Below are 25,624 nucleotides of genomic sequence, written 5' to 3'. Positions count from 1 at the left end.
AAATACCATTGCTCAAAATAGCATATGCATCACTTTGTTTTATTTAGGGCAAATTTGATTCTTATTGGATAGCTTAATGAATGACTTCTAGAAGATCACCTTACTTTAGTAGCCATGAGACCTTTTCTTAAATGGATGTCATAAGTTTGTTTGCATGTTAGTGTTAAATGTTTCTGGTGAACAAAAAGAATGGAGCTGAAGCTCTTTTGGATCAAAGCTTAACATCTGTTAAAGGATTACCTACAAGTGCGGGCAGGGTTGGCTTCAAGGTACTGCCTCCTGGCCTGTATTTTTAGTATTGTGTGAATAATTCATTTTTGTCATTCTAACAATTATAAAAAGCTCACCATCAAGCTTCAGTACATTTCCATTCAAATACATCAGAATTAAGAAAGATATGTTATAAGCATTTAATTTTTAACAACTAAAATCATTTCTTTCTAATAGCTGGAAGTGTTTTACATTTTTTTTCTTTTTGTATTTATTTATGTATTTCAGTACATCTGAAATCCCTCAGTTCAGATTGCCATATGATGTAGTGAATTTTGAAGCTGAGCTTATGAAGGATCTTGGAGTGAAGGTAATGAGAAATATATCCTGCCTATGTATAGCTCAAAGAAAAAAAGAACAAGAATAGTGCCAAAGATTAACAGCAAAATGTCATGCACATTAGTAAAGAACAATTAAAAGCTACACTAGACAGAAGCAGGAAGATGCTTCCTCTTGCTCAGGGCATTTGTCTGTCTCCTGTCTGAATGCCACTAGTTTGGAAAAGGGCAATCAATAGTTTTCATCTGGCATGCCTGCATGTGATTAATTGTCTGTAAGAAACAAATTCCTAAATTGCTTTAGGGGTTCAATGTAGCTATTGGAATGATTTGATTTTTTTAATTGAGTTTTTTTCATGCAAGTCTGGCACTACTTAAGACATTCATATTTGATACTTCCCCCTTGTCTTCTGTTCCCTCTCCCTGAGTTTTTTCTTAATGATTTATAATAGTCTTGCATCTGAGTTAATTTTATAATAAAATGCATAAAATTAATAAAGTGTTAACATGATCATCTGTTATAAACAATAGCAGTCATTCAACTTCTTGGAAAGCAGTAGTTATGCATTATTCTGTTAAACATGTGTTGTTTATAGATTATGGGAATGTTGCTTTATTGTTAAGTTAGGGACTGAGCTGAAACTTCAGATAGTATTTACAACTGCTGCACATTTTAATAGATGTTATAAATGTAGAATTCATCACTGGATTAAATTTTTGAGTAGTAGTAGTAGGGGTAATAACAATTTTAGCATGTTACTAAAGTAGTCAGTCAAGCAAGAAAATCTTGCAGGAATCTTACATGTTGATTCATACCATAAAAGCGGTATACTATTGTCACGAGACCCAAGCGAGAACCTCATCCTGCCCAGGTTAGATGTAAGGCAAGGCCTAAATGCTGCAGATCCATTTTTTCAGCCTTAAAGGATTACAAATGTATCTTTAAAGACTGATGGAATAGACGTGTTGCTAGGCATGCAGCTAAAAACAGAGCAGTGAGCCTATTTTAGACAAAATTGCTGGGTGTAGACTCTTGGGAACCCTCTGCAAAACTCAGTTCTCCCAGGTAAGCAGTTATGACCACCTCTCCAGAAGGAGAGCCATCATGTCATCTTGACCTGCAAGTCCGTTGTTGTTTTGTAGTGCAGCAGAGAATCTCAATGTAAATTTGCTTCCAAGCTCTGCCATTGGTTTGTAATTGACCCTTTGGCAAGCTGGTTAACTAAGTCCTTTAGCTTTATACCTGTATAATCTGAAAATATTTTCTGGTGTTTGCTTAAAGCATTTCAAATCTGTGGTGGAGAGTGCTGTATTGTCTACATGTTCAATACCGCTGTTTATTCAAGTAATTCTACTGAAATTAGTAAGAATTAGTCAGGTGAATAAGGATTACAGAGCTGGGCCCTGGGATTATTATGAAACCCCACATAAAATAGTATTGCCATTTAAATTCATTAGATTTTCATAACATATGTACACAATAGGATGAAAAAAAATGTGTAATGACCATTTATGGAATGCATTCTGTTGCCAATGAGCTTGTAGTCTGTTTTCTTGAAAGGATTACAACTGTATGTGGCTTTTGCAATTCTAATAGAAATTATACAAAATCTACAAAAGAAAAAAAAAAGAGCCTCTGTTTTAGGTATTGTACACTGTATTTTACATCCGCTATTTTTCAGCTGAGGCAAAAGTACATTTTCAAAAGTGTAGTAAATGGAATATAGATAGATTCAACAGCAAACAAGGTATGCAATGACATGAAGACTAGGCTGTGAAGTTCACAAAGCATAGTGCTTACACAGTCGAGCCTGGCATTTTGTGAAGTGAATGCACAAGTGATCTAACACAAATTGGGGGAAAACAAGCAAGTTCAGAGAGTCTAAAATTGGGAGATAAAAACACACATGCCTACGTCCAGAAGTACAAAATATCAGAAGAGGAATCATATACACTTTATGTACTCAAAAGCCTTGGGGTTGGCAGAAATGAGCAAAAGGTGTGTGCATCTTCAATTGCATGACATCTGTACAGAACACTACTATAGTTGGTTTGCTGAACACGCAGGAAACACTCCTCCCCTTCATTCTTAGAACAGCTGTAGTCGGTCAACCTGTGCTGTGGCTGCTCAAAACTGGATTGCTGGTGGAATGTTACTGTACATACATTTTTCACCTTTTGTTTCTGGAGGTATTAGTTGCACTGTAACATTATAGATTATATATGCATTTTTCTTACTGGGACTTTTTTTTTCAATAATACTAGTGACTGCACTGGTACTGTTGTTTGTCTAAATTAGAATTAAACAATTGTAAGTTGACATCAAAACGGATCACGTTTGTAATTTTGAAAATCTTTGTTAGTTTGCTGTGCAGAATAGTCTGCTTCATTATGAGTAAGTAGGATACTTACTTCTTCAGACTTACTGCTATTTCTGGCCCAGTTTTTGCAGGTAGGGTTTCTGAATCCACAAAACCACCATTGACTTTACTAAGTGTTTTTTGGCCTAAAGGTGTTCTAGCTAGTGGTCTCTGCAAAATTCAGGCTGTGAGCTTTGAGGGTGAAGCACAAAGAAACACCATCCTTCCTTTGGGACTGATGTTGCATTCTGCAGAATGGCCAAGTGCCTGATACTATGCTGGAAAACATCACTTGGTTTTCTTTCAGAACCCCTGTTAACACAGGGTAGTGTTGTGCCTTTTATTTCCTTTATCTCTTTTTAAGAGCCTCATACTTACACGGATGTTTCTGCAATACCCTAAATGGCTTGTTTTTTCAGTTGCTGTATGGGGTGATTGTTCTGCTTAGCACACACATTTCCTAAACTAGGTTCTTGCTTCCACATCATGTTTCTTAAATTCTGATTTTCACTTGGGAATATTACCCTTTGTAGTCAGTACCGAATACAGTGATTTACTCAGTATAAAACTGCCTTTTTCAGCTTTGTCCCAGTATTGTGTTCCATAGATGGGTTTTGTTTGTTTAGCTTGTTTCATTAACTCCTGTAGCTTACAATAGAAACCAGGCTAGACTGTGGTGGCTGTGAAGATGATCTGAAGGTATTTTTTTACCCAGATCTAGTTTGGGCCACTTGCTTAAATCAGAGCCAATACGGTCTTTTAAGTGTGGCCTGAGGAAAAAAAAAGCAATTTGCTTTGCTTGTTCACTGGAAGGCCCTACAAGGTGTCAGAATGGAGGGCACAATAATAATGATTTTCACATTACCAAATTAAAAGCAATTAATCTTTATTTCAGGTAATTTTTCGTAAAGGTCTTGCAATGGATGAAATGACACTCCATACCTTGAAAGAAGATGGCTATAAAGCAGTCTTTATTGGAATAGGTAAGAATAGTTCAATCCTGATGTGTTTTGTCATCTTGAAATTGAATGACTGTCTAAGAATAAACTGGGACTTATATCTGTGTTAATAACATGATGTGAGACAGCTTCAATCTAAAGCATTAAGAAAATATGGAATGTGATTTTTTTTCTTTAAAAATAGGAAGACAAAGCTAGGGCTTTAATACAGCTATTGAAACATCCGTTTGTTACAATTTTTATATGCATATGATAGATTTTTTAAGTAAGACAAGAAAGTAGATGAATGGTTTGATTCTTTTTTTATTTATTTAAATAGTTCAAAAATAGATGAACTGAAAAATTATTTGTAATTAATTGCCATATTGGCTGAAGTGTGATATACAGGTTCAGTTTTCAATTTCTGTGAACAACATACTCTACCCATGTAATTACTGAGTCTATATACATGCAAGTCAGTGATACCACGCTTGATTTCTTTTTCTATCCTCTATATAAAACATGTAGCATCTTCCAGATAGGTTGTAGTGAAATGCAATTATGGGATGGGTTAACAAAATAACCTGACTTTGAGTTATACTAAAACTGGCATCATAGGTCTGTATTCTCTCATACGCTAAAGAAGTCCTGCACCAGCCTGCTATTTGAATTATTACTTCTTTTTAACATTTGATTAGAATTGTTATCCATTCACAAGTGTTTTGAAGTACAGCTGGACTCATCACTACCGTATGATAGGCATGTTGAGCAGGCATCGTCTACAGTTGGTATGAGGCTTAATGTTCTTTATTGATCTAGACGTTGCTTAAGTGAACATAATAGGAAACAAGTTGTCCAACTGTTCCTCCTTCCTATTATTGATTACAGAGATGTAATTCTTAGTACAGTGACAACTGTTGTTTACCATCTGGGTATGCAGTATAATAAGCTTTGCAGGTCTATTCTGTCATCATGTGATTATAGTACAGAACATCGTGATTTATATAGTCTTAAATTCTCACATTGTTGAAGACCTATGTGGAGGAATTTCTGTTGTATCATATTTTGATGCAATTGTATGTAAGGCAATGGACCAGCTTATCTTCTTTATTGTTTGAATCTGTCTTTTAAACTGCTTTCTGGAATCTCACCAATTAGGGATTGATGCATAAATAAACATTTGTTTTCTCAGTCTAGCATTTAGGAAAAATTTATCAGTCATTTTTGGAATATCAGCATGATATCCCCATATTTCTGACTCAGATGTCTGAAGTAAATGTTCAGTTAAAGGTTAGCAAAAAAGACCACTGAGCACTTTGCACGTAGGATTGGACTGTTTGTATTGTATATGTGGGTTTATTTTCTGACCCTAATAAAGCTATCCTAATATACATTTCTAATAAAAAATGTTTTATATGGACAACATTCTGCCATACAAACATTAGGCAAAGGGACAGAGCCAGAGCTTTAGTAAACAAGAGAATTTATCTGAAGCATAATTCTCCTGTAAACCATGTGTTCACTGAATGCATTAGGAAAAAGAGGTCATAAATGCTAATGAAGGATTATGTGTTCCTGGAAAGTTTTTTTACTGGTAGCTACCTTGCATTTGTGATGAGGTTGGTCCTTCTTTGTACCCCCATGTCTGCCTGTCATCTCTTTTTCACAGAATTCTGTAGGGCACTTGTCAGTAACATGGCCTTGCATACTGGTAGTGAAAGACGGAGGACAAACCAAGGAGTTACAGATTTCTAATTTCAGATGTATTAATGCAACAGAGCATTTATAAACTCTCAGTAACACCTGTTTTTCCATAATGAGTCCATGCTGTATTTCTTTATTTGCTCTTTGTCTACGGAACAAACATATATTTAGCAAATTGCTACTGTGGACGTTATACTGAATCTTGGAAGTAACATAATTAAAGAATACTACTTACATAAAGTAGAAGTGGTTTTTTTTGTTTGTTTGTTTGTTTTTAAGTTAGTTGGAAATTTGTTTCTGAATGAATGCATACCTTGATGGAAAATAAATACGGTAGTTTATGGTTTTCCCTAGTAGCGGAGGAGCAAAAAAATGAATGGAAGCATAAAAGAAGATGAAGTTCCAGATGGGAAAAGGATGGGATATTTTGAAAGGATTTTTTCATAGCAACATGGTTTTTGAAGAGAACAACATTTAGTCTTGCAAATGAGGTGAAGCTCAAGAATTTATCAGTCAGGATTGTGCAATAGTCCAGGTGATTATTGAAGTTGAAGAGCACTTGTAAATAGAGAGCTATATGAGGGCAGGTAGAGATTCAAAGAGAACTTGGAAAGCTGTATTAACACAGTTAGATATCAGGAAAAAGCTATTATTCTGAGGCAATGTTGCATGAGATAGGGGAAGTGCATTCCTCAGCTGCATCTGTGGAAAGGAAAACATGCAGCAGAGGTGACTGAGGCAAATGACCATATTGAGGAGAAATGAATAGCAAAGGATTTCTGTTGGAGCAGTAGTAATAGCTTAAGTTTTACTAGCTATACTTATGTTTCTGTACTGGCAGGAAAAAAAAAAAAAGACAACACCTCTCCAGAATTCTAGATATGTTGTGTGCATCAAAAACAAAGGAAGTTAGTGTGGAGGAGAAAAAGAAAAAACAAGAAAATATTTGTTTATTTATTTTTAGTGAAATATCAGCCACTTGCCTAGCATGGTTTAAAACTTTGTAGCATATGTTCCCATGAAATGCTTCTTTCTTTCTGCTGTTAATGAATGCTGTTTGGAAAGGTATTAAAAGTGTGATGTAGTCGATGTATTTGCTCTTCTTCAGACCTGAAAGGCAAAGAATTCCCAAATTCTCAAAATGATACATAATCAGCCTTTCTCTAAAATAAATAAGTAGTAATAAAAAATGATGCTTAGTTCCATGTCTTTGGTTATTGAGGCCTTGAGACTATGATGGTGTTTATCTTAAGGTGAATGACACTCTGCAGCCAGTAAGTCTGGTCACTATTTGAAACTCAGAAAAACACGTTGTACTAGATCTGAATGAACAGATGGCCAGGGTATGCCACCAACCTTCTGTTGTCTTAGTTTAAGTTACACACCTTACCTCTGCACTATTTTATTTTGCACCATCTTCAATTTCCAAATAGGCTGTGGCTTCACGTATAACATGATAGAGACTAATATGGAATTTGGGTTTACGAGTACAGATGACTAGATGTGTGGAAAAGCTTTCATAGTTACCTGGTTAATGGTAATGAAGGAGATCAAGACTTAGCCATGGCACACTGGAAGCCAACACTGAGAACAGAAATGGTAGGCAAATATTTCAGTCACAGGATTATCTGTTGCCTTATTTAACTTTTCATAGTTCTTTCCTTCAATATCCTGTTTTTTGTGTTGTTTTTTTTTTCCTTATCAAAACAGTTTATCTGAAGTGTTTCATACAACTAGTTCGTAGTGCTGTACTGAATAATGCTAAATGTTTATTTCTCAAAGTTCAGTATGCTAATTGCCTCTTCCCTGTCCATCATTTACTCTCATGTCCTCTCAGTTTCTGCTTTACAAAGACATATTTTAGCAACATCTCACAGCAGACATTATCTTGTTTCACATACAAGGACCTAAGAGAGAGTACAGATTCTTCTGGTTTTCTCCAGCAGTCCTGATCTCAGGTTACAGCTAACATTAAAAGGTTATTAATTATATTACATTAAAGGATGGCCTATGAATATCAATTTTTTTTGCATCAAAAATTATGATAAACAATAGCACACAAAATATTTTCACAAGACAAAAGGGCAGCAGCAAAAACTAAAGAGGAACAATCTGTAAAATAGATTCTAGGAGTCTCTATTGTTTGATTCTTTTCATTGTCATTTAGTTGTGTGCAATTTCTAAACTTTGAGTGTTACTTCAATGAGCAATTAAAAATGCTAATTAAGAATTAGAGATGTAGAATAGAGACCTTAAAATTGTCATTTTAATACTCATTTCATCTTCCAGTTAGAAGTCTTTTGGTTTTATTTTGTTACTCGGAAGCACTGATGAATAGGAATTAAGTATCCCAATTGAATGTGGAAAGTTTTCAAACTGACCCCTAAAACTATTCATAAAAAACAGATATTTTATTTTCCAGATTTGATAGTTTACACTCAACCTACTCTACCTTGAATCAACTTGCATTTTGATAAGAAATCTTATCAAAAAAAAACACCAGACATATCAGAAAATTTTGCTTTTTAAAAAAATCTCAAATGAGTTACTGCATTGTGTAGAGACTGAGGGCAAGAGAGAAGTGGTACGCTTAAAGTCAGGGTAAATCAATAATGAGGTGAGGAACTTGAGGAGAGAGCACATTGTCCTCAAAGACAGAAAAGTAAGGCAGCAGTATCTTACAGAGAACAGGGTGGCCTGATCAGTTTGTGTTACTGTGTCTCTTGATTGATTTCCAGGGTTAAGTATTTTAAGATTTTTACAAAAAAAAATCCATGTGTATGTGCCTCACTTCGCTATCAGAGCAAATGCGGAAATGCTAGGCTTTTATTACTTCTTGAAGTTTAGCTACATTCTTTGCAAAACAGGGTTCTGTGGTTCTGTCTTTAAAGACTCCACAAAGCATTTTGTAGAACCTTTTTGAAAGAGAAAATACAAACCAATTTTTATGCAGCTATTTAATTGAATGACAATGAATGACCTAAATAATTTAAAGTGTTTAAGAATGTCTGATATGACATTCAAATAAATATATAGAAAGAATATTAACCATAAATGTATTCTCTACAGACTTTTACACAAACCTGTATATGTATTCTGTCTCATTTTGTTATAATTTGGGGGTTTTCTATAACATTTATGTTCTCTTTTCATAAAGATCATGTAGAAATATGTCTTCAAAGATTTATTTTTTTTAATTTGGTAAAACATTGAAAAAAAATCTAAGCCATCATTCCCAGAAATTACTTAAGTACTTCAACTGTCTGTAAGTTTATGGACCTTCCTAACTTTCTAATTAATTTCTCATTGTAGTGCAAAATGCAGCTAGTAACGAGGCTTTCTTGTTTCTTCCTCCATCTTGTGATTTTAGATTGCTGTAGAGTCTGTTTTATTGTGTTAGGGCATTCAGAGGTTCTTTTAAATACTGCAGAATTGTAGTTTATATGAACGTACAGAGGAAATCCAAGCAGAGACTGTTGCTTGGATGCATCATAAAGAGTACGTCCTGCTTGCAAAGGATTAAGACTATACATTGGAGGAAAAAAAAAAAAAAAAAGAAAAAAGAAAAAAAATGAAAAGAAATCCCCCGTGGAAAGAACCTTTGTGATAATTGCAGTCATTCATAGTTAATTAACATAGCATTCAAACAATAATCTAATTATATTATTTCATTGATTGGAATGAAATTACCCTCCCAGCCCTCCCTCCCCCCCCCCAAAAAAAAAAAAAAAAGAAGTCCAAGCATTGATGTACCTTTTTTTTTTTTAATAAAAATAATAGCAACAACAACAAAAATCTGTGAGACTGATTTACTGTCTCTTCCCCAAAAAGTAAGTAATCTCCTCATGCCTGTTATTATCTTCTGATTAACTATGCAGTGCCACCTGGTGTGCAGATGGGAAGAATATTACACATCAAGAGCTCTGTTCACACCCACCCACACAGATATAAACCTACGTGGCAAAAAGTGAACAGATGTTCATTTTGCTTGTGCTATAGGAAAAAATTGTGCTTCGTACTCCTGATTCATAAACTAAATTTGGAGGACATGAAATCTGCATATGGGGCCCGTAGGCCCATGGCCAACACAAACATTTATGGAAGAAATATGTTATATTCAAAATTGTTCTCATTTCAGGTTCTGAACAGATTTTTGTTTGTTTGTTTCTCTGATTTTGTTTTACCTTATATTTTTGAGTCTTCTTTTTCTCATCATTTTTTTCAGTTATCACCTCCAAAGGGAAAAGTTTAAAGGCAGAGTCATTTGAAACTATATCCAGGATTTATTTGTTGATTGGTTGTATTTCAAAATTGTTTTTTGTTTCATGGCATGTAAGATGACCCCTAAAATTATGCTTTTAGGCCTCTTTGCAAAGACCTGTTTGGATCAGCAGTAATGTAGCAAGTCACGTAAAATATAATGCATCTTGGTTAAAGATGGAACTGTAGTACAAAGCATTGCACAGCCTTAGTGTTCTAGGATCTTCAGTTCTATTATTAGAGGGTTATTTGCTGTTATTTTTTATTATTTTATAATGTCACCAGTATTTCGACACTTCACAGGTGATGCTGTTTTTACTGCAAAAAAGCCAAACCACAAAGACCAGATAAAACACAATAAGCAGAAGAAAAAATATATGTTGGAGGCTGTGCAGGAAAGAATGATGTAGTTAGAAACATAATCAGCTAGATACTCAAAATGACTGTGTGTGTAGCTTAGTTTCTGGGTTGTTTTTATTGTCACTTGTAGACAACTATTGTCATTGTCTCAGAATCTTGCAACAACAGCACTTTTCACTCAGCATTTAAATGGTGAGAAAGTGGCTTTACAGGCCTCAGTATGCTTATGCAGTAAAAGATAATAAAGGCTGCATAACTGGGGAGGACACTAGGAATTATGTTTTGTTGTGACTAAAAGAAATATTCAAATCTATTTAGTTTCTAAAAGCTTTGAGGCTTTGGTTATGCACATGAGAATGAAGTCATGAAGATGAGTTCCAAAGTCAAAGAGAGTACTTTGAACAATTTGAAGAATAACAGTGACAAAGATAGCAATGGTGGGATTTGGACAAAGCCAATTCCAAATATTTCACTATTACCACACAGTAAAGAGAATAAATTCTCTCTCTATATATATTAAAAAATAGTTTGCTTTTTTTTTTTTTGATAAATATCATGAGAAGGCTAGTGGTGCAATTTAGTGCAGAACAGAATCAAAACTGCACATTGAACTACAACGGCATGAAACATTCTTCCTGAGGAAGAAGGTCCACAAAGGTCTGTGCAGTCAAGTATAGGACATCTTTATAGTCCACCTCTTGCAGAGCCTTAACTTGTGTCTCACAGCTTGGGGAATTAATGCACCCCTCTCTAATGCCACATTTCCTAGTGTTTTTTCATGTCTCATGGGAAGAGCATTATAAGGAAATTGCACCATAAATCAATTCTGATGCAAAGAGTGTTAGTCCTCAATATTCATGTTATTCTCATCTAATGCATCTCTTTAATCTAAAAATATTGTTATTAAAAATGTAAAAGGAATATAGTTATATTAGAAAAGGAAATCTGTGAAGGAACCTGTTCTTACATGCTTATAGCAGATGTTTGAACTTGCTTCTATTCCCAGTGCAGCATCTTTCCTGGAGACCAGTGATGTACATACATCCAAGAATTTTTATGCTTGAGGCATCCTTTTCTACTATTGGCATTTGTAGTAATCTGTTCTTCCATTTCTGTGGTCTTTACTGCTGCTCTGGTTATTGGTGGAACGTTCCTAATACACATCAGAAGCACTAGGCAGTTGAAAGCTTTTAGGGCTCAGATGCACAAAACAGCTTATTTATTATTAATAATCTTAGGAAACTTTCAAAAAAAAAAAAAACCAAAAAACTAGTAATCTGCCCTTGGGCATCCTTAATTTATTCACTTGCAAATTACACAGATTTTCATGCTCTTATTTACTTATCTTTCCTACCAAAAAACTACTTAGCATAACAATCTCTGCTGCACATGTTTTACAAAACTCTCTCCTGTCTCCTTCTAAGATGTTGGACCGTTTCCCTGAAGAAATGCTCATCTAAATATAATGACAAAATCAATTTGGTACCTATTGTTTTGAGTAGCTAATTTTTTTAATATATGAGAAGATTAATTACTCTAAGATTATGTAGTGTTTTGGGGGGAATTTAGTCAAGCAGCTATTTTAAAGCATTTTGATGTCTGAGAAATACCTAAGAAAAGAAAATATTGAAGAAAATAGTGATGTTAGATACTGCAGTTTTGTGTTCTTGATGTTACACCTTTTGGTGCTCTACGCATAAAAAAAGAGTTTTGCACACATGCTTGTTATTTCCAAAAGTTCATTCCACATGAGCCACACAACTACTTGTATTGTTTAGATATACAAGTATTAGTTATGCTGCCGTCTTTTTGCTTCTACATGCTTCTTCCAGACAAAGAATTACAACCAGACAAGGAATTAACAGCCAAAATAAAGTCCAGATATCAGTTGGTACATAACCCTTTAGTTCAGTTGAGTTCTCTTTCTTTGTAAGGAGTGTGTGTATCGTCCAATACAAATGGAATCATTTAATGCAATCAGACACTTTTTGAAAAGGTTTTCTACTTTGTACCATATGAGGACTGATACAATAGAATATTTAAACAATGGGTTTAGAAATTCTTGACTTTCCATCAGTTTGCTTAAGCTAGTTAAATCATGGGCTGGTTGCATTTATTTTAAGATTGTACAGAAGTAGGTTGCATATAAAAATCTCACTTGTTTAGTGCCAATTATTGGTGAGAAAATGACAAGCACTTTTAGATGTTAATGAATAAAGTTTTAAGCAGTCTTCCTGTACACAATAATGCCTCAAATAAATTCTTTCTGAATTCACATTCCCTTCACTGCCCACTCAACAAGCGATCTATCTGTTTGTTGGATTACATTGACAAGCTACGACAAAACCTGAATTGGTGAGGTGGATTTGTAGTGTTGATGGACTTTTAGAGTTTGCTGTGGGAAACGTTCTTCCTCTGCCACTTCTCTGCTTCAGGCAAGTGGTCCCTAGGAATCCACTGCTGGGCCAGGCAGGGCACACCGCTTCCATCTGACCTGGTTATTGCCTTATGCTTCTCACTCATCTGCTTCTCGTGCCATCCTCGCTTGGTAGTCAGCCCTTTGTTGACACAGGACCAGATTGGTATAATTAAGGGCAGCTGTCTTGTTTCAGGGGAGTCTCCTGACACCTGGGTGTTCCTGAAGATGGTTTTGGTCCTTCATATAACTTGGGGAATGCTCTAGTGATCCTTTTTGTCTGGGTGGGATTCATAGTTCAGGGCCTCCTGTAACCTGCTGGCCTTCCTTGCTGTCAGTTTGTGCCAGAGGGAATCCATCAACCCTTCCAGCTCAACACATTAATTGAAAAGCTTTCCTATTCCATTAGTATTTTCTTATCCAATGATGTTTCAGTGTTGCTACCATGAAATAGCTCCTATCACTGTGGGAAAGGATGTCTATTGCCTTCCAGCATTGTGTGTCAGTGATCTCTTTAGTTTTAACACGATGGTAGTTTTTAATGGCAGCCAATGTCTGGAAAAAAAAAAAAAAAAGAACATTTTGGATGTTCACTGGAGTAAGTAATCTTAAGTGAAGCTATGTAAATATTTTTGTTGCAGTCTTTTGAATTTTGAGTGGATAGAGATTGTCCAAGGTTTTTAACCACTTGTCATGGTCTTGATACTTGAAAAGTGATCTTTACTATTCTAATCTATACTTTTCAGAGATGCTAGTCATGTAATTGTTTTCACTGTGAAATTAAAAGACATTGTGTTAATGTATATGTTAATAATGAATATTAATATTATGTACATAACTAGAGTACTGCCTATAAGTATTATAATAAGTATATAATAAGTGTTACCTGGCAAGTATTTTATGAGAAAAAAATTTAATGTATGCAAATATTCCTCTGGGTTTGTGTAGCACAGTGGGGTATTCTGTAGGCTTGAGACCAAATTTGACATTCCTTGTGCATGAGTCATATATATATTCCTCTGTGCACATACCGTAGTATCAAGCCCTACTCAAAATTTGGCTCTTCCTTGGAATAAGAGTGATGTCATAAGGTGTGGAGTTTATACAGTAATTAAGATTCACTGTTTGTACTGTTACTGCTTTCAGTGTATTAATGTTAAATTTGCTGTAAATTGTACTTATAAAACAATGTTTACAAGATTAGAAGACAGAAATAAGCATCGTAAGTACTCAGAGTGTTCAGATAATGGTAATACAAATTACATGTTTATCTAACAAAGGAAAATATTTTCCAAACATTGTCCTTGACAGTGTTTTCATTCACAGGAAATCCTTTGGCTATTGTTCATTCATTTGTGCTAAAAATATAGCAAGCTGAACATGAACCATTAGAGAATGTGAAAATGCATTTCAACAGTTAGTATGATGGCTCGATATTCCCTCTAATGATCTTTGGTGATTATTTTCATAGGAAGAAAAAAAATAATAATGAGAACTTAGAGAGCAACAGGTTTCAGTCAATTCATCTTTAATGTTAATACTGCAATTATGCTGAAATTACCAGTTACTTAGAATGTAGGAACTTCTGGTGCATTACAACATTTCTAAGAATTGTCAAAGCTTTGCATTTGTTACTGTTTAATTAATGTAATGGAAAACATAACTCATTGGAAATATAACTCATTGGAAATATAACTCATTGCAAATTTCTGAAGGTTTTCTTGTTAGGAATAATTCATTGTTGTTTTGTAACTAATGATAAGAGATGGTTGTTTACTTGAGCATGATGTGTATATTTAAATAATTCTAACCATTTAGTAGATAGTAAAATTTAAGAACCTGGTTGTTGTTTAAGTTTAAATGACATCATTAACCATTATCAAAGACAATTTCTCAATAGTACAGTATTCCTAGCTTTTTCTCAAATTACTGAATTTTTTGAATGAGAACAGAGCATATCTTCTAAAAGAAACAGTTCTGATTTTATAGTTTTATATTATTTATCAGTTAGACATTGTAAATCATTACAATTTATTATTTCAATTTACAATTGACTTAGGCATGATTACTTTTGTGTTTGCTGTGACACACAGGCTTGATTCCCCTACTATGGCCCAATAAATTATTATTATTTTTCTTTTTGTAGAAGAAAAATAATAGCTAAATTTTTAATCTGGGAAAAAATTTCTTAACCTTTAGGTAACTTGGTAAGGATTGCTTTAAAAACAAAGCAAACGAAGTGTTTACATAGTTGGACAACCAAAGGACAGCTGTTTACATTTTCATGTTGCTTGTAGCTCCTTAGTTTGGTGTTCTGCAGCTGTGCTGTAGAATAAACTCTTGGTGGCTAAGGAGAAAGGAGGAGTCCAAAATGTGAAGCACTTGGATGCCTGTTCTGAGTAATGTTTTAGGCAGTTATGGTGATTTCACCCTCCCCCAGGTGTGGTGGCCATCCCTCAAGTGCTCCATGCACGGCTCAGGACAGCCTCTTCCAGCGCAGGCGTCCCCATCCCAGTGGCTGCCTCAGCAGCTTCAGCACAGGAGCTCACGGCATTGTGTGCTATGCCAGGGGTTAGTGTGGGGGAACTTGAGTTCATGACTACTACAGAACCTGAAGTTTATGGGACTTTAAGTTGCCTGTTCATCTCCTTATATCCAGAGTTTGAGTTCTTGCCTGCTGGTTGTAGGAAGGAGTTTGCAGGGCTTGCACAGTGACCGTTTTGCACAGGAAGCAGGAGGTACTCAGTTGTAGTGTCTGTACTAATCACTGGGATAAAGTTCCTGCCTGTTTTGTTGCTCTTGTAGCTACTTGATAATAACGCTTGGAGTTAATTTGCATTTAAAAAAAACTGATTTCCTTCCTCCAGTACGTAGAATCTAAAGAAATCACCCCTGATTGTTACCAGCCTTGCCTTCTTTGTGCACAGCTTTTTCTGGAAAGCCCAATAAAATTAAGTAAAGGAAATTTTGAAATCTTAGCACTTTTTAAATCATAGGGACATGAGAGTCTTAATACACCCACTACACTGGCAAGTTGGTTCCTTATTTTTCAAATGCAAATATGGGGCTTTGCATGTGCTGAATGTGCCCTTTATTGTATTGAAGCACAGAAAATACACATTGTAGCTCAGTCACTTCTGTAGACCTGCCATGCTTGCAAGAATGGAATGTGTTTAATCAGCCTTGCAGAGTGAATAATCATAGATACAAGTGTGGCGTTCAGTGTTCATTCAGAAAGCTATAGAATATGCAAACAAAATGTTTAGTTAAGGTAGAATTGAGTGAATTGCAGCTGTGGAAGCCAGTGGTAGTTGGCTTTAACTGGAAGCCACCTTCATTGCCTTTAATTTTTCACTTGGTTAATAACAAAAATATAAATCATGCACCCCAGTGGATCACTGGAGGCAAGTAGTGTGGTCTGGTGCTCTGCTGAGCATGAGACATAGGCTCTAGCTGTTGGCCTTAAGTTTCCTTGTCAGCTGTGGGACTCCTGGCTGTGTCTGTTCTTCATTCTTCTCTGCTGTCAAATGGGAATGGTGAGACTTAACACTGAAAGTGCTATAAAAGTGCTCAGCACCGTAAAAGCACTGTGGAGAAGCTTGACTATATTCTTGCCATCCAAACATTCAAACCATACCTTGGAGCTACAGAAATCTTTATTCTTAACTACCTCCAATGTAGTGCTGCTCCCCCAAATTGCATTCTTCTTCCAGTGTCTTGAAAAGGATGCGAAACAAGTAAAATACCAAATTAGTTAATGTAAACTTTATTTGATAAAGGGAGCAATTGGCACAAATCTGGCAATTTGTGAATAATCACAAGAAAGTCGATTTTTTTTTTACCAGATAACTTCTTACTCACTTTGCACAATTTTCATTGTTTTCCCTCACACCATTGTGCTGTTAAAGATGTATTGTCTAACTTGCTGTTTTCTGAAATGAAATTTTAATAATTTATCAAAAATGAAGCATATCTTGCATACTGCCTAATATAGATTTATTTCAAAGTTTCAAATATGAAAAGATCTAGACCAGAAGTAGTTTGCTTACATGGTAACATTTTACTTACATGTTGGAAAAGAGCATTGAAGTCAATATGATTGCATTTATATCACCAATTTGCAAAGCAGCTTGACTTTGTTTCTTCCAGTTCTCAAAGAACAATATGCTACCTCTTATATAAAACTCCTTCTGAAATTCCTTGTAGTAAAATCTACTGTGCAATAGGGGTTCCATATTTCTAATAAGCATACAGTAGTATAAGGGTCAGGGACTAACTGCTGAATAAAAGTCAAAACTTGAAATGAGGTGCCTTTCCAGTTTAGCAGTGGGCAGTGATAGATACTGATAATGTTTGATTAATGAGCAGCAGCCTTGCAGTGGGTGAAAACATCTGTAAGAAATGATTTATTATTTCAAAGGTATTGGAAGCTTACCATATCTTGTAGATTTAACTGTGTGTGCCTGAATAAAATAAATGAGATGCAACATGTGAAAAATGAAAACACATTAGTTGTAAGGGATGTGTCACAAGCAGGGTATTTTTGTTCAAGTACACTTTGTCATGGGGATTTTTAATGTTGCTCTGAATACAAATCATTTAACCGGTTCATAAAATCAACCTAGTTGGAATTCTTACATCTATCATCCAAGACAGAAATGAGGGTTAAACTTAATATGCTGGAACTTCCCTTAAATGTTTGCATTTTGCATCATATACAGCTGTTGAAACTGCACAAATAAACAGAAAGGATTCTCTCTTAGAAATACAATAGAAATGAAAAACTGTATTGATGGAATTTTAACACTGAAATCAGGAAAATGCATTTAATTAATTTGTAATGTCATTAGAAGAAAATATCATTAAAAGGAAATATCATTAATGTTTTCTAAATTTGCTATAAATACAGTTCTAAGAACAAGGGTGTAATTCTCTTCTCCCTACATAAGTTGCACGTCTGGAACTGAACAAAGACTTGTAGATGGAGATTTTACTTTGCCACAATTTGAGGTTGTCTTGCAGATGTTTGCTTTCTAAAGTGACGTTGCTGTTTCTGTGGTATGTTTCTGTGTCTGTCAATCTGGTGCCAGGTTCCCTGGTTCTGTTCAGACCTTCTACGGAGTTTAGGTCACACAGAGCTAATTAATGACAGTGCAGACTCACCTCCATGAAACTGCAACATGTGTTCAGACAAGCTGGAGTGCCCTGAGTCCCATGTTGCAGAAAACTGCCTTTCCTCCAGTTTGGGAAATAAGTAAGGTGAGCCAGAGGAAAGATACAGCCTGCTTTCCCATTTTCTCATCTTCTGTGAGATCAGTGACTATGGAGCAATTTGTTTCCAATGGGGAATATTTGGTAATATGCTCTTGGTCTGTTCTATGCTATTCCATAAACCTACACCTAATATTTGTGTTAATCTTACACACTTCCTTACTTTTCTGTTCAGTCCAATTCAATAAGCATCTAAAGTACTTTTCTTTGGGTTTTGGCACAGTTTAGATACTTAGGATCATCATTGTTTATCAGAAGTTTTGTTTAAGATCCTGTTAGATTCTATTCATAGCATTTACTTTCTTCAAACAGAGCCTTTTCTACTCTGTTCTTCATTTTGTTTTGATCTTACAGGCTCGTCTATGGTGGGAGTTAGTAGAAAAAAAGCTTCTTTATCTTCAATTCTCTTTTCATAGTATCTCTGAACTAAAAAGAAGAGGAAATTAATCTTGTCCTCAGACCATAAATTCAGCCAGTTCTTTAGGGTCCTTGAGTAATGTCATAGCTTTGAGTTAGAAGGTTCTCTTGTTCATGTAGAGGTTGGCTCATCCTCTCATCAGGCCCTAGAAGTTATTTTTGTAAGATGTACTAGACAGTTAAAGCAATTATGAAAGCAGAGGGCATCTGGTTTACTGTCACTGGTTTTCATGAAATAGAGCTCCAGCAGTGATAGCAACTCCCTTTCTTTAATGTGGAAGCCACAAACTGACTACATTGAAGGGGTGACCTTTCAACCTACAAATTGAGTGGAATTAGAGCAGCTTGCCAACTATGAGATCTTGGGTAGTATCCCTGCAGCAGGTGTTGGTCTAGAGAACATATGGAAGAACAGCTGGACATAATGTTTTCTGAACTCTTTCAGGATCCTGACCCATATATATTTATAGGGATATTGAGGGAGGGGGTATACACAGAAGAAAGAAAGAAACCTAAAGAATTAGGTAATCATAATTTATAGTAATGCTATGTGGATGTTCCAGTAATTTAGACTAACAGCCAAGTTGAACCGTCAGAAGCAAACGCTGACAGAAGCACTGTAGATCTGATAATTTCTGCACTGAAGGGTCTGGATTCAAATTCCTTGGTCAGACAGATAAGTCTATTATCTATCCGGTAGACAAAAAAGACAGACATGCTCCAAAATGATTTTTAAGGTTTCTTATGTAAAGAAAACATGCAGAAATCCAAACACAGTTTTTCACTATCCCTTGTTATCCACAGTGAGGAAGGTGATACTGGGAACAAGACCTAGAGGAACTTGCAGCTCAGTCTGTTATGATTCCTAAAGTAGAGCACAAGAGAGCAACAAATGGTAGTTTTGAGGTATCTCCTTCCTGAGGAGACTGTCCATGCCAAAATATGCACATCCAGAGCTCCGGTTTGGAGCAAAGAAATATTCTTTGTAGTCTGGAGGGAAAAGAAAAGAGAAAGATCTCAATAATAATGTTTTGCCCCACTTCTCAAATGGAGCATACTTTTAATACTTGGTCTGTAATAGTAAGAATTGCGACTTTGAAGTAAGAACATTATATTTTATAACCAGTTTTACACCTCAATCACAATGTCTGTTCATTTTTCATTATTTTAAAATATTTTGCATTGGCTAAACTGATTCACATATATGAGAATGTGTACTTAGGTTTTATTTTAAGGTGCCTCTTGAAGCTTCTACCGCTTTAGATGTATTTTTTATCGATGTTTTTAAAATCTGAAAACAGATTCAGGACTTAGAGCTCCAAGTGTGCGTGGAAATGAAGGACTAATTATGAGTATTGTTGTTGGAGTGGGGAGTAATTCCCAAAGCAAGTAGCGTTCATAGATGTTGGAATTCCTACTGCCAGCATTTTAGTTGCTGTGTACATCCCAGAGGCATGCAAAAGTCCCATATTCAAGATAAAGTTATTTTGAAAATACATTGATTTGAGGTCCTTTTACTGTCATCAGTTTCTCAACACAGTGAAACTTGGATAATATACTACGATATGCAGGAATTATGAACTAATGCTTCAAGATGAAGTTCATTATGTCATTGTGTGCTTTTGAAATCCTATGCTATTTTTTGCCCATGTTCTTCAGCAGGGATGGAAGTATATCTGTAACAGTATGACTAATTATCTTTACATGCATTTATCACTAAATAAACTTCACACAAGACAGCAAGATTGTTTACTTAAGCAGTATAGTACTGGGAATGGAAGATAGCTCTAGAACACAGGATTACATTGCCAGAATGGCACTATTTATTAAGCTATGATAACGCTAATGTTCCTCTTTGATGTATAGCATGTGCGACTTCAGCTGAACTTGTAGAGAGCCTTAAGGATGTTTCATTGAACATTTAGTATGGCAGCAAGCCAGAATACATTTAGCCTAAACCCAGATGACAGGTTGGTAATGAGGTAGTGATTGATGACCACTGCTTCCATATGAAAACCTGCTTGATATGCTGGGGGGAAATGCATTGCTAGCTTTTTCATTTCACTCCCTCTGTATTAGTTATTCTTACTGTAGAGGAGTAGCATTGGCTGCTGGTTATTCAATTCTGGTTTCACTTTTAGATGAGAATCGAGTACTCAGCAGAGATTTTAGAAGCACAGCCCTATGGCTACTTTTATGTGTAATTCAAATCCAAATTTCAATGGATTTTTATTATCAAAAATAACTGCAATTATATCACCTATAGAACACCCTATAATATTCTTATTACCTGCCTTCTGTAATTTTCAAAGTCCTGTGATTCAACTCCTGTGCCATCTAAAAGGCATTGCTTTCCATTCTAATATAAGATGAAACTTGGCCCTAAAGTTGTATAACATTGCTCAAGCAAACAAGCCTGAACAAAAGACTGGTGTTTATTTTGCTTAGTCCTCTTGAGTGCTTCACTGTAAAGACACATTGCACATTGCACTGCCTATTCAGATGATGGACAAACTGTTGTTCTGCACACCTAGAAGGATATTTAAGCTTCATCCTTCAGCCAGATTCCAGTCTGATGTCTGAATTGGCACTAAGAAAAGTTAAGAGGAGGCACCAGAGAACCATAAGGTTTATATCGTAGCTGTACTCACTCAGGCAGGGTGTGTGTTAGATGTTCCCGAAGCTGCAGGATAACTAATGGGATCATAGTAAGGCCTGGTTAGAAATCACCCAGAGATGCAGCAAAGGGCACTAGGGCCACATAAATATCCAGTGCCAAAAGAAGCTCATTGTTAGTGTTTTCCCAGGCAGAAGGATCTCTTTGGTCAGGAATGGGTGAGAAAGCTTGTCACCCTAACCAGAGTGATATTACATGCTCTCAGAGCAAAAATATGAGCAAGAAAAATAAGATCAACAGAAGAATCAAGAGCTAGAATGAGAAGGTGATGGGGCCAGGAGCAGTTTCCATGTTCTTCCTGCAAATCCCGAGGAAGTAAGGGAAGTGGTCATGCCCTGTGGCGAGTGGCTGGCTTTTTGGCAAGGAACCAGTGTGATATTATAAAAGCAGGTGTTCAGATTTGTGGTGTGTTTATGACCATTTGTTGGACCAAATGAGGCAGCCTGTAGCCAAAGGATTTACTGGTGGGCCTTAATGGCAAGACAGGTTCTGACTGGATCAAGTTGCTTGTCTATGAGGCCAACTGAGGTCATTCTGGTACTGCTTAACAGCCAGGTAACAGACAGTTTTAACAACCATTGTACATTTGGGCTATTAACAATCACTTTGTGCAATGCCAGAAGTGCTTCCAGCATGACTCTAAAAAGGGGCGGGCAAGGCAGGAAACTACTGGACTTCCATTGACATATGAGCTGGTGGTGACTACATGTACAAGCAATTTGATTGGTACCATGGTTCATCAGGAAATGGATATAACTTCCTTTTTTTTAGTTGACGCTGGGGGAACGCTTTTATCTGCTTGGGAACCTGTCCAGGAGTGCACCGAGTAAGAGCTAAGATAATCAGTAGTGCTTCTTGATGACAAGTCCACTGCTGGTGAAGAGGATCCCAGTAGAATTACAACAGTCTCTGAAGGAGAAACAAAGGAATGGGATAGTCTCCTGTTGGGTGCAGGGAAAGGAGAAGGTCAGTGCTGGGTTCAGATATGCGGTGCTAAAGTTTAACTCAATATCCACAAACCAAAATGATGAGGACAGGAATCATGACCAGTCTATTCAGGTCATTTAGCTCCCACAGAAGCAAAAGTGACATTGTTGTTTCCTTATTAAACCACACCTCTTTGGTGCTTGCTTTCTTCACATGGCTTCCACCTTTCATCTCACAACCTTTTTGAGTACCTCTGTTCATTGTATAGTAAGCTCCTGAGGCAACACTGGTCTACTTTTTGTTTGGAAGGTACCCATGTCGCACATGTTTAATACCAAAATAATGCTACATGAATTAATACCTTTTAACCTAGATATATCCTTCATCCAGTGGAAATGTAGGTTGTATAAATTTCTTTATGTGGTTGTGGCATCTCCAGGGCAGGTGTCCTGAACGCTGCAGAATTTGTCAGCTTATGTTCGATTTAAACGTTGTTTTCTTATAAATATTTTGATTTTGTGTGTCAAGTATTCACAGTTATAAAGTGTGCCTAATTGAGATGACCACACCTTGTTGTTCACCAACCAGTGACAAGATGGAGCCAGGTCCATTGATTTTTTTCTCTGTTCCTGGAAAGACCTTAATTTTAACAGGTGGCATATAAGGACATAGTCTTTGGGTGGAGATTAAAGGCCATATGGTGTTGTTGCTTATACACTGGAAAGCCTAGTTATTTACTGTAAAATCTGACTCAAAATTCTATACGCAAAGCACAGACTCCTACTTGGTTTGTTTCCATAACAACATACAAAACAACATCAATCACTTATAGTAGATCTCCACACTCCATAATTAGGGATGCAGTTTTAAGAAGTGTGGGAGGAGTCGTGTAAAATGTTTTTATGTAAAAACAATGTTAGGCCTTGTTCTCACAAAAGCTTATGCATACACTTCACTTTATACAGTGCAAGTAATTCCATTGACATTGATGGTTATGTCTACATAGCATTGATACAACATCTGGAGTGGTTGTACTCATGATATGCTGTGTTCTATTTGAATGACTGCTGTGTGAACAGGGTTTGCTTCATAGGGGGGAGTTTGCCTTCTGTATTGGGAATAAGCTTGGTCTTGAGTCGGGGTGTACCTCAACAGACACTGTCAATACAGCAATTAAGCTTACAGCACATGGACTTCAGTATGAGTGTAAATGTTTGCAGTGGCAGAACCTATGTTATTGCAGAAAAGTGGTAGAAAGATAAAACTGCTCAAAGAACTTGCTTTATGAAAAAGAAAAAAAAAATAGTTGTGTATCTTTCTTTTATGTAGAATTTTAAGCCAGTGAGACACCTGCCGAAAGCATATATGACATTTTTCACTGGTATCAAGTATGTTCATTCCATCTCCACACTTCCTACAGTATAGCAGTCAATGATAGATACCACCATATGCAGCTGTTACAGCATTATAACTTCTTCACTGAGCCAGTTCCACAGTCCCATTAAGCACCTGTAGTGATCCACAGATTGGGAAAGTTCAAAATCACCACACAAGATATTACTGCTCTGCTAGACTTACTACTTTGCTAGTAAAAAGCTTCTTGGTGGCAGTGGTTTTTTTTGTTTTGTTTGTTTGTTTTCAATTTTATTTTTAATATATGTTATCTATGTTGCAAAGTACCAACCTGAAATGCTTTCAGATTTACTGGGTTTTTTAAGGCAGTTATATAAATAAGGAATAAGAAAGCACATTTGCCAAAGCATCCTTCAGCTAACAAACCCCTGAGCCCCCAGGCAAGTGGTGTTTGAGTCTTGTTAGTTTGGGGCTGCTCAAGAGACAGTGCTGGCGGTGTGAGTCTGGAAAGAAAAGGCTGAAGGGGAAAACCATGAAGAGAGTGAGGGAGAGTTGGAAAACAAGTGTAGATAAAAGGAAAGCAAACAAGAAAACCATATCCACAAGGAAACGGGACTGAGAAAATTAAGGAATTATAAAGGAAGAAAAAAATATATAATAAAATGCATAAGCTAAAAAAATAAGCAAATGGAAGAAATAAAAGCTAAAATACATGAGCAATATCCATAAAAGTAATAAAATTGGAAATATTAAAATAAAGCAAAAAGCTCACAGTTGCTTTAGCATTTTCAACTATTTTCTTTTTCAACAAATCTAATTTTTTCTTTAAAGAAAAAGGACAGATGAATGAAGTAGGTGTGTTTTGTTGAATTTGTATAATATCTGTTCTTTTTGAAATATCGTTCATCACATGTATAAAGTAACATCTAAAGTTGAAAAAGTATACATTTATAATAAATACCTCTCCTTCAGCTGTAATAAGTTGAAAAATGGGGAAATACATGTATTTTAAGGATCTTTACATAGGTTTTAATTACATTACTTTGTCAGCTCAAAGAATAAGCATATTATTGTACCAGCCACTATATAGTTTATTTCAAAACATAATTAAATCACAGCTAAGGTTGCTAGGTGACAGGTAAGAGAAGATGTATAATTAGACATGTCAAAAAAAAAAAGTCATAGTGAAAACTAGTAATCATGAAGGAAGGTTACCATTGTCTGCGCTGACACCAAATGACCATCTCATTCAAATATACAGTTCGTTAAATAGTCACCTCCCGCTCTGCTTCTGCTGCTGAGCTCTTAGTACTCTGTGTGGAGTCAGTGGAAATAGGAGGACTTTTAATTAGGTGCTAATTTTGATTTGCTCTCTGAAGAACTCTTTGACAGTATATTATTCTTAGGTTTTTAATATTAGCACTCACATGATTCCCAAAGACAAACACTGGGGCTGCCCCTCGATATGTGTGAGTCTTTCTGCCTGTGTCCACTGTGTGTAGATTACTGGCAAATGATCTGTGTTGTGGCATGGCCTGCAGATATGATTCAACTCCTTAAAACAAGGAAGGTTGCAAAAATCAGAATTTTACAATAATTAGTAGTAAGACGTTGAACTAGGAAAATGTGGTTGCTTGCTGAATAAGGCAGGTGACTGAGTGGCAGTGGACATGTAGATGGCTGAGGAGCTGTTGTGAAGTTGTGGGTCAGTGGCAATGCTGTTGGACCTGCAGCAGGCACTGATGTGGTGGTACCAGGATGTTTGATCTGTCCATCCAGGTGTTCCTCTGCCATCCAGGGAAAGCCCCACTCACTGCCCACTCCCACCCAGTTCTCCTAACCCTGGAAGCAGGTGCAACTCTTATGGTGCGGCCAGAGAATGGATTTGGTGTCTTGTTCTGCTCCAGCTGGGATGACCAAGATAACCCTTGAACACCATGTCACCTAAATCTGCTGACATTAGCTTCCATCTTCCCATTCCTTGGACCTCTTTTTTTTGCTGTCCTTGATGTTTGGTATCTCTGATAATCATTAGCTTAGTGATCTTTATCTTTTATGCTTTTATTTACATGGTTACCTAGGCGTTGTTGGCCTAGCAAGATTGTACTCCCCAGATGGTATTCCAGTTACCCACGAAGTTTGGCTGTTTTTTTGTAAAACACCTGCTTAAGCAGCTGCACAATGCAGCCATCCTTCAGACCTTCCTTTCTCCAGTTGTTGGGGACCTCCCCCACCTCTGTGGCCTTTCAAAGATCATAGACAGTGGTCTTTCAAGGACATTGCCCACGTCTCAGCACCTTCATTCCTGCATAGACCACAGGTGGTCTAGTTGCCTCCAGAACTCCAAATGCAAGGAGGTAACTTTTAAGGCAACATTCAGTCTATCAATGTAG

General features: G+C 36.3%; 1 protein-coding gene across 7 annotated transcripts in view; it reads left to right on the top strand.

The window, feature by feature from the left end:
* Positions 1 to 25,624, top strand: part of DPYD (dihydropyrimidine dehydrogenase) — a 340,158-nt gene that overhangs the window by 109,386 nt on the left and 205,148 nt on the right. For 6 of the 7 annotated variants that reach the window (XR_007708585.1, XM_035538265.2, XM_050712120.1 and 3 more), the window contains 2 exons: positions 499 to 580; positions 3,804 to 3,891. Coding sequence is in view for 6 of the 7 variants with exons in the window: in XM_035538265.2 (XP_035394158.1) it covers positions 499 to 580; positions 3,804 to 3,891 (170 nt within the window). In the remaining variant the exon portion in view is untranslated. Of the gene's footprint in view, positions 1 to 498; positions 581 to 3,803; positions 3,892 to 5,515; positions 6,355 to 25,624 lie in introns of those variants that run through there. The other variant, XM_050712122.1, reaches the window with a different exon arrangement.

Source organism: Cygnus atratus, chromosome 8, assembly GCF_013377495.2.
Source record: "Cygnus atratus isolate AKBS03 ecotype Queensland, Australia chromosome 8, CAtr_DNAZoo_HiC_assembly, whole genome shotgun sequence".
Classification (NCBI taxonomy): domain Eukaryota; kingdom Metazoa; phylum Chordata; class Aves; order Anseriformes; family Anatidae; genus Cygnus; species Cygnus atratus.
This window is presented reverse-complemented; position numbering and strand designations above follow the sequence as displayed.